General features: G+C 54.9%; 1 protein-coding gene across 5 annotated transcripts in view; it reads left to right on the forward strand.

Annotated features, from left to right (window-relative positions):
- The window catches only part of TCF7 (transcription factor 7), a 70628-nt gene that overhangs the window by 32547 nt on the left and 21470 nt on the right, over positions 1-16611 (forward strand). For all 5 annotated transcript variants that reach the window (XM_083798922.1, XM_083798919.1, XM_083798918.1 and 2 more), the window contains exon 4: positions 14695-14827. In XM_083798922.1, the coding sequence (XP_083655048.1) occupies positions 14695-14827 (133 nt within the window). The remainder of the gene's footprint in view (positions 1-14694; positions 14828-16611) is intronic.

The raw sequence follows: 16611 nt of genomic DNA on the forward strand, positions 1-16611 counted from the left end.
CCCGGTGGAAAATTAAAATAAAAAAATAAACCATGTAGCCTCTGATTGCCAGGTAGCTCACTCTTAGATCACTGGTAGCTAGTTTACAGTAGATAGAGTAGATATGAGGGATTAAATTCCATGCTACAATTTGTTTTCTGCTGAATAATTATGATTTATTAGTCTCAAGCACAAATTATAGTAATTTAAAATATTAATATTTTTAAAAAATAAATAGGGAGCACACAGGTGGATCGTTTAATGGGGCTAGCTGGGCGCTGACACCCTGAGGGCCAGGCTGAGCAGGCTGTGGCTGTGTGGGGGGCGGCCTGGACCCCGGCACCTCACGATGCTCGGCAGTCGCCGGCCGCTCTTATCCCTGTCACAGGGCCTGTGGAGGCTCCCTCTGCCCAGCCGTCCCCTCCTGGCTGTTCTGCAGGGTGCCAGGCCATGCTCCTGCTGAAGTCAGTGGCACAATTCTCTGCCTTAAAGGCAAAACAAGGAGAAACAGCTACTGGCTTTCCTTCCCTCGTTCCTCTGTATTTTGGCCACTCGTTTTCTCTCTCTGGGGTCAGCAGACAGGCAGGGAAACGCCACTGAGAGGAACGTAAGAACTTGGTCAGTAAATGGTATAATTATTAGCATACTGTAGTAAATGTGTATAAAATATTATAAAATATATAGGGATGTTTTACACACTTAATTGTATACCTTTTGTGTAAATGCATGACATTTATATAAAATGTATATGTGTAAATTTTCTGTATGCTTTGTATAAAATACGTGTTTACTTTATAGAGAATATCCTGTTACAACAGTATTTACAGTTCGCACCATTAGGATCACAACCAGCAGTGAGTCTGCTCAATCTCGCTCAGATGCAGGAGATAACAGGTCTCCGCCCTAGAAAGCGCCTTACAGTTAACGCAACTGCTGTTAAATCCTCGGGCTGAATATAGCCCTGCACGAATACGAAACAGTTGCGCCGAGGCCGTGAGCAGATGTACGTGGAGATAAGCGAGGCCGGCTGCGCGCAGCCTTCTGCAGGCCACGCCGCCGCTCTCCTCGTAGCGCGGCGAAGAGGCGTTTATCTTGGGGGAAGCTCCAGGTGCCTGGCGCTGCAGGAACCCAGAGAGCCGGGGCAGTGCCCCCGCCGTGGCAGCGCTCAGCTGGCTGCACGCAGGCACCCAACCGAGCCCCTTTCATGTGGCCGGCCGGGGCGCGGGGCTGCGGCCTGCGCTGCTCCCCCCGGGCCTGCACGTGTCGTGCCGAGCCCCGCGCCCCAGCAGCTGCGTGGGGCAGCGCGCGGGGCGAGGCGGCTTCCCGAAATGAGTAAATGAGGGCCCGAGCGAGGTGCCGAAACGCTGCGGCGCTCGGCAGAGGAACGTGTCCCGCTCCTGTTAAACTGCCGCTTCTCGGAGGTTTTCTCCTCCGTCTCGGTGCGGTGCGTCTGCCGCGCACGTTGCCGTGCAGCCGGTGTGCCTGACAAATTGAAAGCACCGTGTATTTATGTATGTTTACAGACAGAAAACGCTGCAGGTAAAATACCTGCAGTCCCCCAGGCCACTGAGGTAGGGCATTTTCCATTTCTAGGAGCCTCCAGAAATCGGAATGAACGCTTGCCAGCACTGGAGATAAGCGCGTGGCTTTGAAACCGGCCCTGAGCAAGATAGATCAGTGGAAAAACTTGCATTGACTTTGGCAAGGATTGAATTAGGGAAGCATCCCAAGTGCTTAAAAACCTTCTCGTCTTTCTAACAAAGCCCTAAATTCCGGTACTTGCAGCTTGCTGGCCACTTCTCGTTCCGTCAGGCTCCTGCGGGCAGCGCTCGCTGTGGCAGGCACGGTGGGGGGCTGCAGGGGGGTTCGCCTCTGAGCCCTTTGGCTGTGCCCCCGGGTTTGTTCCTGCAGGCTGCAGAGTGCTCTGAAGTGGCAGAGAGACCCGGCCGACAAATGAGAGGGACAAGGTTATGTTAAGCACGTGTTTTAAAAGTGAATTGCTTTCTCTGCGTAGCACCAGAGGTAAAACCAAAAAAAAAGTGTGAAAATGTGTAATTCTCTGTAGTCTATATGGGGCTTACTTTTTGCCTTCTAAGTAGCGTAGATGATAAGCGTAAGATACATACGTTTATTTTTGGAATTGCAAACTTTACAGGGGGAAATGTAAACCCTGAACCAATTGAAACAGTGATTTAATTGGAGTTTTTAGCACTTGTTATGAAGAGCACTTTTATTTAAAAAAATACTAGCATAGTGTTAGATCCCGTGGTGTTAGCCTGAAAAGAGGAGTTTTTTGCCCATGGATCGTCATGCTAACAGGAAGAGAAGTTTTTCACTCCCAGATTGTGAGAAGGCAGATGTGGGACACACAGACATCCAGCTTGGCCCTAAGTAGTACCTACGCTAAAAAATTGCACTGTAGGCATGTGGAGGTTGTGTGCACGTAGGTGTGGTAGATGTATTTTTTAGTGTAATTGGTGTTCTGTGTAACCTCAGTTTCATCATTCAGCAAATACTGCTGTCAGTTATTGTAATAAGTCAGAGGACGTTGCAAGTAGGTTAAAAATAAAGCCCGTGTTACAAAATGACCTACAGTTTAACAGCTGATCCCTGGTGGTGGGTTAAATCAGTTAATTGTCTGGTTAGGAAAGCATCTAGCCAGAAGCTTGCTGCGCTGACGGTGCCCTGGGTACCCGCCGGTGTCTCGTGGCGATGGCCGGCACAAAACAGGACCCCCATTGTTTTGCCTCTGTGAAAGCCCTGAGGTTTTTGCTCATGTGAAAACTGGTTGAAGTCCCCACGCGGTCCTGAGGTGCCACCCAGGAAGAGCTAAGAAAGCGCCTTTTGTGACAGACCCCCCAAAACGAGCTGCCCGGAGGCGAGCAGCCGCCTGCAGGCCACTGGGGCCCTCCTTGTGGTCAGCCAGTGTGGTTGTGTACAGGGGCTCGGACGGTAACAGGTCACTGCCGCGGTCCGACTGCAGCACGCAGATAGAAAAAGAAAGGCTCGGGAAAAGCAGGGCTCGAATCTGGGTCTCCTGCCTGCTGGGCCGGCACATCCATCGACCAGGAGGTGCTTCGAGACTGTCCCTGAGCTTTTCCAACAACGTATGGGTGAGAGCTGCAGTTTCCATGACTTGTTTTTTTCTGACAAAAATGTACAACGTTGTTTGAAATTCCTGACCCTGAAACCAGCGGTGAATCCCATAGTAAGGGCCGGATCGTTAAAACTGCACCGAGTTCTGTGACTTCGTGTCTTGCGGGTTTGCACCCCTGGCTTTTCGTAGTCAGATGAGCCCCAAACTCAAAGCAAAACCAAGTTGAAAGAGCCGTGTTTCATCAATTATTTTTCTCATCAAAACCATACGAAATTGTGACTTTCTCATTTTTTCAGCGTGAAGCCTTTGATCAATCCTGCCCTGTGAACTTTTGATCAGCCTGGCTTAAAAATGAAATCCAAGACTGGGCACATTTTGTGTGGTCTCCGGTTTTGAAGTGAAAATTTTTGGTGTCTATACCAACCATGTTATTCCCGGGCTGTTATTCACAGTCACTGTCATAACGCCACAGCCAAAAACTTACTGGAGCTGTTGGAAAAAATACACTGAGAAGCTATCCTAACTGTAGCAGTATTCATTTATCTTTTGTTACTTAGCATAACACAAAGAGAAGTTGAAGTTTGCTGTGTTTCATTGCTAGTCCAAGCGATAATCCCCCATTAGGGCATCGCCTTGCAGTGTATTTTGCTACAACGTCATAAATAGGAAACAAGATCTTTAGCCAGGGTCTGAAGCTCAGAAACCAGCTCTCCGAAAACTGGTTTCCACGCTGGAGAACCCAAAGAAGAAAATAATCACGTGAGCATCCACTCACGTAGTAAAATCTGATGCAATGAGGTCTGTGAATCTCAACACCTGAAAAACAGGATTTGGCGACACCTGACAAGAGCCGAGTTGAAATGTGCGTGACTTAATTCCACCGCGGCAGTAATCTGTGCCAACGCCAGCGCACGGAGATGACATCGAGGCATGGAGCGGGCATGGCACAGAGCTGAGGTGTCCTCGCGTGTTCCCGGCCCTTACCTGCAGCGCCGTGCTGACAGCGAGCCCAGGGAGCATTTCTAAACAGACCGTTCGGGCAATTCTGAACGGAGCATGGGAAAAGGTCTAAAAGGATCCCAGTTTGGCGCCAGGCATGGCTGTGGCACCTCGTGCCTCGTGTAGCTCGTGGTTTCCCAGCTCCCGGTGGGGAATGAAGCAGCAGCACTGCGCGTTTCCCCTGCACGCACCCAGTCCTGTGTCAGGCGCCAGGATCAGGCCGTTCACCCCCAAACCCGCCGCCCTCAGCCGGGAGGCACAAGAGCCTTTGTGACAGCCCCCAGCTCCATGCGGGGTGAGCCGAGAGCACACAGACTGCTCCTTGGTCCCCGTTTCGTTGGAGGTAACAGTTAAGGAACTTCTAGAAGTCAAGTGGCAGGACGAGATTAATTAGGATTCATTTCTAATCCTAATTACAGAGATATTTGCTTCCCACGATAGGAGGCATTCATTATCATATGGAAAAGTTTGTTTCTTTCCTCTGCCTGCATTCCTCGCCCCAACAAAAAAAAAAGGTTAAATAATATCTAATACATTTTTGCAGTCATTTAAAAAAAAATCGACTCTTTTTAATCTGGTAAAAACATCAGATGGGCAGAGGAGAGAACCACTCAATTCCCTATTAATTTCCCTTGCTGTCTAATTATATGCAAATCCACCAAGCCCGGGTTTTAATTCAGCCGTTTGCATTAAGAGATCAGAGAGAGATTCAAAATGGGAAAGCGGAGTTTGACGTGGCGTTGGGGGCTCTCAAGAATTCAACTGGAAGATAAATTCTACATTTTAATTAAAATGTTTATTTCACCCTGCACAATAACGCTTGCTGGCTTTCAGAGGAAAAAAGAGCATTAAGCATTAAAGGAACTAATTCCTGGTATCAAGAAAATGAGGATTTCTCCCGGGCAGGCACACAGCATCATCCCGGATTAGCGGCTGTAGCATTCTTTGTCAACATGTCACCCTCGAGAGCGGGCAACAAGGAGAGCTGCTATCGCCTTACAGCTGCGGGGTGTCAACAAAAGCTGCCTGTGACTCCAGGGGGGATTATCTTCCCCCGCGTCCTCCAGGAGGAGTTCGCCACAGAGACCGGGAAATAGGCGTTTGTGCAGGTCGCTGCGGCGGTGCCTGAGGACCTGGCACGGGGCAGCCACCCTGCGCAGGGTCCCTGGCCCTACCCAAAAGGTTTTTGGGGAGCCCTCGCCCCTCGGTCTTCCCAGCTGGTTCCAGCAGCAGGGACTGGGGGACAGCGGGTGCCTGTGGCTCTGCCCACGGTGACGCTGCCGTGCCTCGGGGAGAGACCTTGTAGGAGCTCGGGAGCCACCTTGGTCAGTCGGTCCTGGTCATCGGGGGGGACAATGCGTTGGGTGTCTGTTTAAACACTGAAGGATTCCACCAGAGCAGTGAAACGCGTAGCGAAGAGAGATGATAACTTCCACAGATTATCATCCCTGCGTGTACCACGTTACCTGTCAATTAGGCAGTTGCACACACTTGGTCACAGCTGCGTCTGACACTAAAAGATCTTCTCGAGGGGTGCCTGGCACCGAGAGGGCACGGCCTCGGCAGCCGCGTGCGGCGGGAGAGAGCTCTGCACAAGCCAGCAGGATTAGAGTATCGTTATCATTGTCACTGTTATTACCATTGTTTTTCGCGGTGCAGTCGCCGAGTTGGGGATTTACTTTCAGACAGGGTGAGACGCTTGATTTGTTGTCTTTCTGCAGCTGGCGGCGTTCTCACACAGTGAGATCCCCACCACTACCGGGCTTTGGGAATGGCAGGGGATTGAAATAAAATATAGTTCAGTATGGTTCAGTATGGTTTAGTATGGTTTAGTGTAGTTTAGTATAGTTTAGTGTAGTTTAGTATAGTTTAGTATAGTTTAGTATAACATACAACGTAACATAACATAACATAACATAACATAACATAACATAACATAACATAACATAACATAACATAACATAACATAATTAATCAGGGAGTGTAGTGCCTGCCAGGAGGGTCTGGCTCCCATCCCACCCCATCCCATCCCATCCCATCCCATCCCATCCCACCCCACCCCATCCCATCCCATCCCTTCCCATCCCATCCCATCCCATCCCACCCCATCCCATCCCATCCCATCCCACCCCATCCCACCCCATCCCAGAGGCAGGGCCGGGTGACAGCGGTGACACCAGCAGGTTTGTGTCCCCGCGGTGGCCACGCGCCACCGCCCGCGCGGAGGGGCAGGTTTCACCCCTCTGATGTTCGGGGAATCGAAACGCCCTAAGTCACATCAGCGTTTTTTTTGTGTTTTGGTTCTTTTTGTTAATTCCCCTGCGCTCTTTCAAGTCAATGGGCTCTTCTTGTTTTTGTTTTTGTTTTAAATGGAAAGAATAAACCCAGCCAAGCAGCTGCGAGCCCTCCCGGGAGAGCCCAGGTGACAAGTAAGCAAACACTTGCCGCCTGAAAAACGCCTTGCTGACACCTCGAGGTTTCCTGTGCGCTTTGCTTGCCGGCAGAGACACTGAGAAGTCGCACAGGGCTTTCCATCCGCTGCTGCAGCGTGGCCTCAGTGCAGAGCGATGCCAAAACCAGGCGTCCGGTCCGGAGCCACCTCTGGCTTTGCTGCAGGGCATGGACCCGTTTGGGTTTTGCAGAGTTTCCCAGAACTGGCTGCTGAAACCCCCCTGACCCGCTAGGCACGCGAAGGTTAACGCGGCCGGTGCCTTCGGGCAGGCAGCGCAAGGCTTCCCCTCACGCGCCGGCTCTGCTCGTACCGCTGTTCGCTTTCCTCCCTCGCCCTCTTGGACATTTTCCTGATTAATTCCGGGTATTAGACCAACCGCTTCGACTTCGAGAAGCCGAACAGCCTAAAGGAGGTCAGATAGTATCAGCCTCCGCGGGTCAAGTCGGTGCCTTCGCGTCTGCAGCTGTGACAGGGGTTACTGGCAGCGCCAGCCCCGGCAGCTCCGCAGAGAAATTCGCAGAACCGCTGCACAAAGGAGCAAAAACACCCAGGGCTGCGCTCCACCTCTGGAGACCGGGGGGACAGGGGTCGTTCTCCACAGCCAGGACCACGAGAGACGCTGAAACCGGGGACAGGCACTGCAGGAGAGGGGAAATAGCCAGGCCAGCGCAGCCCCTGGGTGGTGTTGCCCCAGCATTTGGGGGGGAAACAGCCGGCGTTCGGTGCTGGGCCGCAGCCCCTGGGATTTGTGACCCTGGTGTTTGTTTCCACGAGGCCAAATGCTGTCGGTTCCTGGCTGGTCTGGCTGTGTGCTGCTGGCACTGGCGGGGTGCTTTTGGCATCACGACAGAGGTGTTTCAGGAGCAAGGCGAGCACCGAGCACGGGGGCTTTGGGCTCGGTGGGGGAGGCGAGGCGAGGCGAGGCGGCCCCTCTTCTAAACAGGGCGGCAGATATCGGGCGGTGATGCCAAACCCAAAATGATGTTCATTTTTCAGGGGTTCTCTTCTCCGGTGTGCAGCATAATTGCCTCCGCACTCGCCCCCTGTCACCCTAAGAGCAGCCTCTGGGAGGGACTTTTAATCTTTATTTTTCCATGCCTTTTCTTTCTTTCTTTTTTTTTTTTTCACGAAGAACCACCTACATCTTTCTCTTAGAAGATAAATACTTGAGAAGCGAAACAGCTCTTCCTGTGCCCGTAAACGGTGAAAAGCTCAGCTATTTCCCCTGCAGGGCTTAACTTAAAAATAATTACCATCACTGCTTAAAAACAGCAAGCAGCAGCAGAGGGGCAGCCCGGCTGCTGAGCACTGTGCGGCTCCTTTCCTGGGGCAGGAGGCTCTCGTGCCAGCAGAAGGGTCAGGACGGGCTGCGTCGTGTCACGTCCTGGCCTGGGATGTGGCCAGCAAGTCACTGAGGACTTCTAAAAAGTGTTTTGGTTCTCTCCCTGTATCCATCCCCGCTGTCTTTGGGCCACCTCTGCGTGCTGACCGGCTCCAGGGGCCGGGGCGGCGCGGTCCCCAGCGTGTCCCCACACAGCAGGTCTCGCCCCAGCGGTGTTCCCGGTGCTGCTGCCTCTGTTAGCCCGGCAGGAATCCTGCTCTGCCCTTCGACCCCGCTGACCGTGCGAAAAGGAGCAGGTGCCTCGCCAGCGCCGGCCGTGTGAAAGCAGAACTGGATTTTAAAGCTGAGGGCGAGCAGAGGGAAAGTGAAGAGCTGAGAGGATAACGCTGCGACCGCAAAATGTAACGCAGAGCGCTCAAACCCTGCGCAAGGGCAGTAGCTGCCAGCGGGTGCGATGTCGGTCCTAAATGGATCGGCCCCTTGTTGGCATCTGCATGCGGAATTAAGTGCCATGAATGCTTTCCCCATCGCCTGAGCGCAGCCTTTGAGCACCTCTGGGTGATGGGGATGGGACACAGGGGAGACCCTGCGGAGCCTTCGAGGGGGCCGGGGGCAGCCCCCGCTGGGTGCCCTGCTCCCGGCGGGGCGACGCTGCCTCTGCTGACGCCCGGCACTGCTGCGGGGTGAGGGCAGCGCCCAAGCGTGGGTGGCTTTAACTTTCCCTGCTTCCTTTCTGCTGCGGCAGCGGGCTGGGGAGATGTGACTGCAGCAAAAGTGAGAAAGGAGAAAAAAAAAAAAGAAAAGAAAAAAAAAAAAAAAGCGCTGTGATGAGAAATGAGTAGATGCTGCCGGGCGCCCGCGGGTGTGGGGGTCCCCAGCCTCAGCGCCTGCAGAAAGTGGTCTGCGCTGGGTGTTCGGGGTGAGATTCCGTCACAGCATCTCCTGGTGCAACACCACGGGGAAACGGGGGCTGAAGGGGTCTGGTGACGCGGTCCGGTTTAGTTTTATTCACAGGGGAGTCCCGAACGGGGAGATGTTATCAGAACTCGGAGGTGCCCTGGAGCTCTGCAGAGCTGGGATGGAGCCGCGCTTGGGCTCTGGGTCCTTGTCTCCGAGAGCCCCGAAGCACAGCGCTGCTCTCCAAGCCCTCCAGCAGCCGATCCCATCCTGCGGGATGCACCCAGACCCTAACAATTCGCTAATTTGAACTAATTTTTGGATACAGAGCAAAAGGCAGAGCCCCCCAGTACCCAGCAGCTTGTGCAGCAGCAGTGCCTGCTCGCTGCAGCCTGACCTTATACCTTTGTTTCTGTGGCACGGTGACTAATTCTGCAGAAAAAAGGAATTAATTCCTCATTGAATCAGCAACAGCAAACTCCGTAGGTTTTGTTTTTCATAGCTGACGCGTAGACTCATCTCTCTCTCTCTGAGAAGTGACGTTGAAACAAACACACTGGGGGTGACTTCTGGCCGGGCTGCAGCTTGCGACGCATCCCAGGCGCTGCTCGCCCGACCTCGGCGCTCGCCTGGTTGCCAAAATTGTCTCTGCCGAGGGCGGTTTCTTCGTGCCAGTGCTCACAGCGGCACAGCCGGGCACGGGGCTCCAGGGATGCCCAAACCCCGGCACGGCCGTCGGCCCCGGCAGCCGTCCCTCGGCCAGGCCCCTCGCCCCCCGCCGCCTGCCGCCGGGCTGGCCCACGGCTTTCTCATTTCGCTATTTCTGGGGCCAGCGATGTGGGAAAATTTGAAAGTGACGTGACTAATCTCGCCTCACCGCGGCTCGGCTCCCCGCGAGCACTGGAAACCACAGCGCTCTCCCCGGCGCCGCGCCACGGGGTCGGCTCCTGTGCACCCCGGGGTGCTGCCAACCCCGCCGGCCGGGTGACCGGGGTGCCACGGAGAGGTTACGGGGCTGCCCCCAGCCCCGCTGCAGACCCCCGACGGCCGTCTCAATGCGGGGCTTTCCAGCAGGCTGGTCACTGCTTGGGTTGCTTTTGGGGTGCCTGCAGGAATTTCAGCATCTGGAGGCTGGGAGCTGAGGGGTGGCAGGCGCGGCCCTGGCAGATCGTCCCTGCACCCTGGCCTGCAGGGTCCCTGGTGTGCGTGGGGTCCCCTGTGTGTGTGGGGTCCCCTGTGTGCATGGGGTCCCTGGTGTGTATGGGGTCCCCTGTGTGTATGGGGTCCCAGGTGTGAGCAGGATCCCCTGCAGCTGGGAGGTGACACTGCCAGCTCGAAGTCCCACCTGCGGGGCCGACCGGCCAGTAAGGCTCCTGGGGCTCAGGGCTGACCGTTACCAAGTGCGAGCAAATTCTTACGTTCGTTTTATTTCAAACATTTGGAAAAAAAATCTGTAAAATGAAAGTTTTGTTCCTACAGAGCAGCCTTATTTATGTGGCTTTGCCTTCAAAACAAAGTACGAAAAAGCCAGCTTTTCACTAATTCCGTTTTTGTTCAAAGCGGGGGAGAAAAGTAAGAATTCTTGAAACACAGTCATCTGCAAAACCGAGCAGCAGTTTTTCCTAGGAAGGACGCTTTGTGCCGCTGTGCAGCAGGGTTGATCAAGATCAGCCTCGTAAGATGAGCTCCTGTGTCTGGTTCGGTAGTTTGAATTGTGGTTTGCCCCTCTAATATATTAACTCCAAGCGTTATCTGCTTCTTGAGCTCTTTCTTTTTTAATAAACGGGTGATGGGAAGAGAGCAGAGGGGACACCCCAGCGGGAGTGCAGGAAACTGGACGCTGTGCGGCTCGGGTGGGCAGCCCTGGCCGCCCTGCGCAAGGACCGGCTGGGTGCTCGGGGCAGAGATCGAGAAAGTCCGTAAAAACCTTTTCGCTAAATTATGTTAGAAGTGGCAGCAGAATCCGGCTGCTTTGTTTTAGTTATGACTTGTCCTCTACCAGAAAATTAACAAAAAAGTTCCCATCGCAGCAGCCCCGGCGCAGCTCTGGCTGGATGTGGGGATGCCCAGGCAGCTTGACGTGACCGCCGCTGCTTTCGGCTGTAGCAAGGAGGAGTTCTCACAAGTTAACAAAAAAAACACTTCTTTTTTCTTTAATTATTTTCTTCTCCTAAGATGATTCAAGCAGAAAAACATCTCTGTATTTTTTTTCTAATATTTTCACCGTTAAAAGCAATATTCTTAGTATTGTAGAAAATCCTTGAAAATTCTCAGTTTTGACAATTTCACTCGGATTTTGTCTTTTGACCATCTGTGCTACGTTTTGCTAAGATTAAACTTTAAAAGAAAAAAAATCTCATTCGAGCCAGCAAAGTAAAACAGCTCATTTAGCACGTCGCGAATAAATACACCAGCCTTCAAAAATTAGTCAAAACTCCTGCTGGCAATGAGGTGCTTTCCAGAAAACTTCTGATTACAACATATCGCTATTTTCCAAATGAAAAAAAAAAAAGAAGTTTTGTTAAAAAAGACTTAATTCTTGGGTAACCCTGTGACCGGTGGCGGTCTCTGCGTGCGGTGCCGCTGCAGCCCGCGCTGGGTGCGCGCAGCGGGGATGGGAGCAGACAGGGAGGACGCTGCACCTCTGCGCCGGGTGGCAGCGCGGCTCGGAGGGTGAGCCTCCTTGGAAAGACCTGCTGGGTTTGTGTGTGCTCAGCAGAAGGAGTTTTACGGCTTGCCCCGAGCTCCTCTCGCAATCAGGCACCCGTGTGTGAGCGGCGAGGTCTCCTAATTCTGCCCTGCCAACAATTAGTATTTCTTAATAATGAGTGTGACCGTGTTTTCTCCTTGCTCATCAGTTATTAAAGTCACTTTGCTGCTTCGGGGTGGGAGCTGCCTCCGTCGCAGCCCTTTCCCTGCCTTCAGCCAGGCTGGCGAGCCCTGCGAGGGCGACGGGCTGTGGCTCGCTGCTGGCACCTGCACCAGGCACACGGGGAGCAGGCAGCACCCCGGGGACACAGCAGCACCCCAGGGACCCGGCAGCACCACTTGCCAGGATTAATTGTTGCAATTCAGCAGGTTTGAGAGGGAAAATGGCCCTCTGGGGGTGCAAACCCCCCGCTCTGCTGCTCTGTCCCGCCTGGAAATGCCACTCTGGTGTTGCTGTAAATGCGCCTCTTCATTTCTGTAGCCAGGTCGCGGCTGCACAGCTCATTCCCCAACCTGCCCCCGAGGGGCTGCGCTGGGAGGGGTGAGACAAAACCGTCCCCAGGGCCCTTTTGTCACCCCCAGGGCTGCTGAGGTCACCTGGGCCGCGGGGCCGTGACGCCAGGCACCGGCTGCGTTATTTCGGGTGGGCCGGTGGCGAGCAGCTCCGTCACCCCCGGTCTGAGCTGTACTGAAACACGGAGGAGACACAGCAAAATGCTTCAGCAAACCACAGCCGGGGCGAGCCGCGGTGCTGCAGCCTGGCCCTGGCGTCCCCGCGGCCCAGGGACCTGCTGGGAGGACCCAGGACCCGGTGCCCTCACGTCGCATCGCTCACCCAGCAGGAAACCTTTACGATCAGGTGGATTTTGTAGCTTTAAAACATCGCCACCAGCTAACTCCTGGCTTCGAAAAGCCTCGCCGAGGTCCACGTGCTGCAGCTGATCTGCAGAAAGTAAACCTAGACCGCATTTAAAAGAGGAAATGATACCATTTCTCTGGCATGTAGGTTTTATAAATGAGATTTTATAAATGAGACTCATCCGGTGAAGGCCAGGAGCTAGGAACGTGCCCACTGGTGGCCAGCAGCAGCTGCGGTGTTTAAAACTGGGGATCAACACTGAAATATTCTCTGCTTCTCCAGGTCCTGCAGCCCTATTTCCTCCGTCCCCGGGTTGGTTCAGTCTGGGAGGCAGGTCCCTGTAGCGAGCTCCCTAGCTGAGGAGGTGGCAGTGGGCGAGCAGTCTCTTACCCGAGTTTTGGTCTCGTTTCTGTCCCGAGCATCTTCCCCTGCCAGCGGTTCTGTGACTTCAGAGAGGAACAGAAAAGCGTTTTTGAGCGAGGCAAGTGCAAACGCAGAAGGGATGCGGGAAAGGCCAGCTCTTCTTGCTGCTGCCACGTCTCGTTTCCCATCTGAACCGGTGGAAAGTCTGAGTAACCGCGCTGCAGCCCGCTGTGCAGCCCCGCTGCCGTGCCCTGGGCTCTGGCCTGTTGCGGATCGGCGTCAGGACGGTGCAGCCTGCGTCTCCCCACGGGCTACAGGCTGTTTGCAGCCGTCGGTGGGCCAGGCTGGCGGGTGGGCCGTGCTTTGGGTGCAGACTTGTATGGAAGGAGAACTCAGCCCCGCCTGGAGCAGCTGAAGCGCCGGGGATGAGATTTTCAAAACTGCTCGGCACCGAGCTGGTCCTGGTCCGGTGAGATGCAAAATGTCCCCGCAGAACGGCACAGCCCTCATTCAGGCTGCCTGCCATTCAAATCTGCTAAACCATGGCAAGTTTTAGAAACATCGCTGAAAAGCTACCCCTCATCTCTTTTTTCGTGGGCGAGAAAAGTTCAGGCTCGGAGCTCCAAACGCGTTTAGCAAAGCGGGAGCCAGCCCAGCGCCGATTTCAGTGGGAGAACCACGGAGCCCCCCGGCCCTGCTGCAGGACGGGAGCGCCTGAACTGCTCCAGCTTGTGCTGGGAGGTGCACATCCCCCTGCGCCCCGCTGCGCGCAGGAAATCCACACCTGGTAAGCATCAGGAGCTAGGGTTTTCACTCACTCTTAAATGCAAACCTGCATCCCTCTTTAATTTTATTTGCATAAGCAAACTCTGCGGGCAAGGTGGATGGGAAGCAGCGTCCCCATCCACCGGGGCTGTTTTCCTCGCCGTTTCAGGGGTTCCTCCTTGGAGCCAGATGGTGTTTCATGCTTGCTCTGCCTGAGCAAAATCATTACCAAAGTGAAAGGCAGCAGTGAATCAAGTCCAGAGGTCTTAAATGACTTGTCAGAAGGCACCTGGAGATGCCCCGATAGGACACGAGAGCTTTGGCGAGCAGCACCCGCGGCAGCTCGCTCACGTGCTCCGCTCTTTCCTCCCGCTGCTGCGGTGCCGTCGGTCCTGTTTCTCCTTCGGGATTTATCCGGGACAAATCCTGCCACTCCACCGCCGAGGCGAAGTCGGTTTGGGTTTAAAGGCAACCACGGGCGAAACCGGGCATGTAGGGAGCGGCTTGGGACGCTCGGGGCAAGGAGGCTCGCAGCAGACAGCGGCGTGCGCACGCGGGCACGGCTGTGCGCGGGTGTGCGCGGCTGTGCGTGAGTGTGCACGGGTGTGTTTCCCTCACGGCTGCTCAGGCCTTTCGAACAGGCTCTGCTCTCCCTGCCCCAACGCCCGGAGGTACCCTGGGGTGTGTCAGATTTGCTGCTGGGCCCCCCCCGGCCCCGTCCCGTGTAGCCGGGAGCAGCTGCAGAAGCCGGAGCGTGGTTTTCAGGGTGAATGTGCAGGATGTGGGAGTCCGGCTGCAGACCAGGGCAACACACGGGACTGCGTGTGTGTGTGTGTGTGTGTGTGTGTATGTGCCCGCAAGCTGGGGGAGCAGAAAACAAGAGCGATGCCTTTGGTTACACGCTTTTAGCATTTATCCTGGAATAAAAGATGCCTGAAGTGAATTTTTTTAAAGTCTGGATTTTGACAGCTTCACGTTGATTCGGGCTGATTTGCACCTACCATGCAATCAGCAGCAGCTGTTATCACTGCTCGATGTTGGATTTCTCTTGCGGGATGTGTTTATTTAAGCACAAAAGGGTGTTTTCTGCCGTGCCCTGGGCAGACTGTTGTAATTCCCAGCCCCCTTGCAGCAGCAGCACCCCAAAAGCCCTCGCTGCTCGCGGGGCTCGATGGTTCCTCGCAGCCCGGCCCCCGCCTGCCGCTGAGCCCTCTCCTCCTTCTCTCTTGCAGTCCAACAAAGTTCCCGTTGTGCAGCCGTCCCACGGAGTCCACCCGCTCACCCCGCTCATCCCTTACAGCAACGACCACTTCAGCCACGGCTCCCACTCGCCCCACTTGCCCGCCGACATCAACCAGAAGCAAGGTGAGGGCACCGCTGGGACCGAGCGCGGGCGGAGGCGGGGGGGACACGGTGCTGGACACTGCAGGAATCACAGCCAGCACCTTTGGGAACACCCCACCGGTCCCAAATCAATGGGAAAATGAAATGCTGGGGCGCTGCTGAGTGGTGGGAGGTTGTTTAGCTTCTTGGCCATGCTTCGTAATCTTGGTCAGTGGGAGTTTGGCGTGAGAAGTGGCAGCCCCGCTGGGGAAACGGCCTTAATTCGCCGTGCAGGCTGCCGTGGAGCTTAGCCCAGAGCAGAGCCTGCACGGTGTGTGCGAGTCAACCAGAAAATGGAAAGTATTCTTTCCTTTGACTCATACCCAAACTGTTGTCAGGTTGTCATTTTGAGAAAATAAATGCTTGAAACAGGAAATATTTTGACTAAATAGGATCAGCGTCTGGTACCTAAATGGACATTTGTATGCGTGTCCCCGTAGCCACACGTGTGAGCTCGTCACACGTTGGGCTCCTGGGCTTTCTGCGTGAGCCCAGCACACACCAACCGACCGGGGCTGCGGGGCAACGTACGGCGTGTAGGGGTTAAACCCTGAGCTGTAAATACAGGGACACGGGCAAGGATTCACCCCAGACCAGCGTTCCCTGTGGGCTGCAGAGATCCCACAGGTCCTGTTACAGAGAGGTCCAGCCCGGCGCCCCCAGCTGCGCATCCCCCATCCCCACGCTGCTGGGGCAAGGGCTCCTTCCCCCTGCGGTGTGGATGTCACCCTTCTCACCCCTGAAATAGCAATACCTGCTGCTCTGGCCGTGGCGGGGTGCTGTGTCCCGATACAACATAGCTGTAGGTGAGTTCTCGCACAGAGTTACGTCTTCCTCTCGGTTCCGTTATATATCAGGTCGGTGAACTCCTAATACGGTGTTTGGAATCCATCGGTGTCAGTCCTAATTACAAACCTATCAGTAATCCATCTGGGAGAGTAATCCGGATCTTGAGCTTGCAGGCTGCTCGCAGCTCATCACCAATTCCATAAACGCATTTATGGCCTGGGGCAGCTGCTGGACAACCCCTGCACGCTTTCTGTAGCCTGAGGCTGCTCTGCAGACAGCGGCGAGCCGGAGTTTTACCCTGGAAAGCCCTGCTGCTTAGCAGGGCACGGAGCTCACGCAGCTGTGTCTGTTTCCTCCCCGGGGGATTTGAGTGCCTCGGGCCAGTCCCCGGCACGAGCAGCGCATGCCCAGAACCCAAATTCACTGCCAGCGAGCCTCCCTGCCAGTGAATCCCTCCTGCTCCTGCGCTGGGTGAAGGGACGACGAGGCACTGGGCTGGCCCCAGAGGCAGGACGGAGAGCAGCCGGGGGAACTGCGAGAAATGAAAAGAGGAAGCCCTCCCTGCCCGTTCTTCTCCAGCTTCTCCCAGGCTGCTCCCAACCCCGGCAGAGCCGACAGGAGCGGGAGGTGCTGGGCTGCCTCCCGTGCCCGTGTCTCTGGAGGCTGTGCAGGGATTCCCCGTAGGGAGGGAGAATTCCCACCTGGCGCCATCCCCTCCGTACAAATGCCCGGGCACCCACAGAGCCTGTGAAACGATCGCTTTTAAACCCAAATTATTTAAAGTCAAGCTAGCAGTGACACCCGCTGGAGCATCCCCGCTGGTCGCTGCTGGGGTCCCGGGCGTGAGCGATGGGGCGAGGGCCGTAGGAACAGCGCTGCCCCCGGGTTGTGCACAGGCTCTCCGGGCTCGCGGGTGCTGCAGAGTCCCACAGCACAGAGAACAGTGACTTGAGTGCCCTGCCTCCTGCAGACAGCAG

Source organism: Anser anser (assembly GCF_964211835.1).
Source record: "Anser anser genome assembly, chromosome: 14".
NCBI lineage: Eukaryota > Metazoa > Chordata > Aves > Anseriformes > Anatidae > Anser > Anser anser.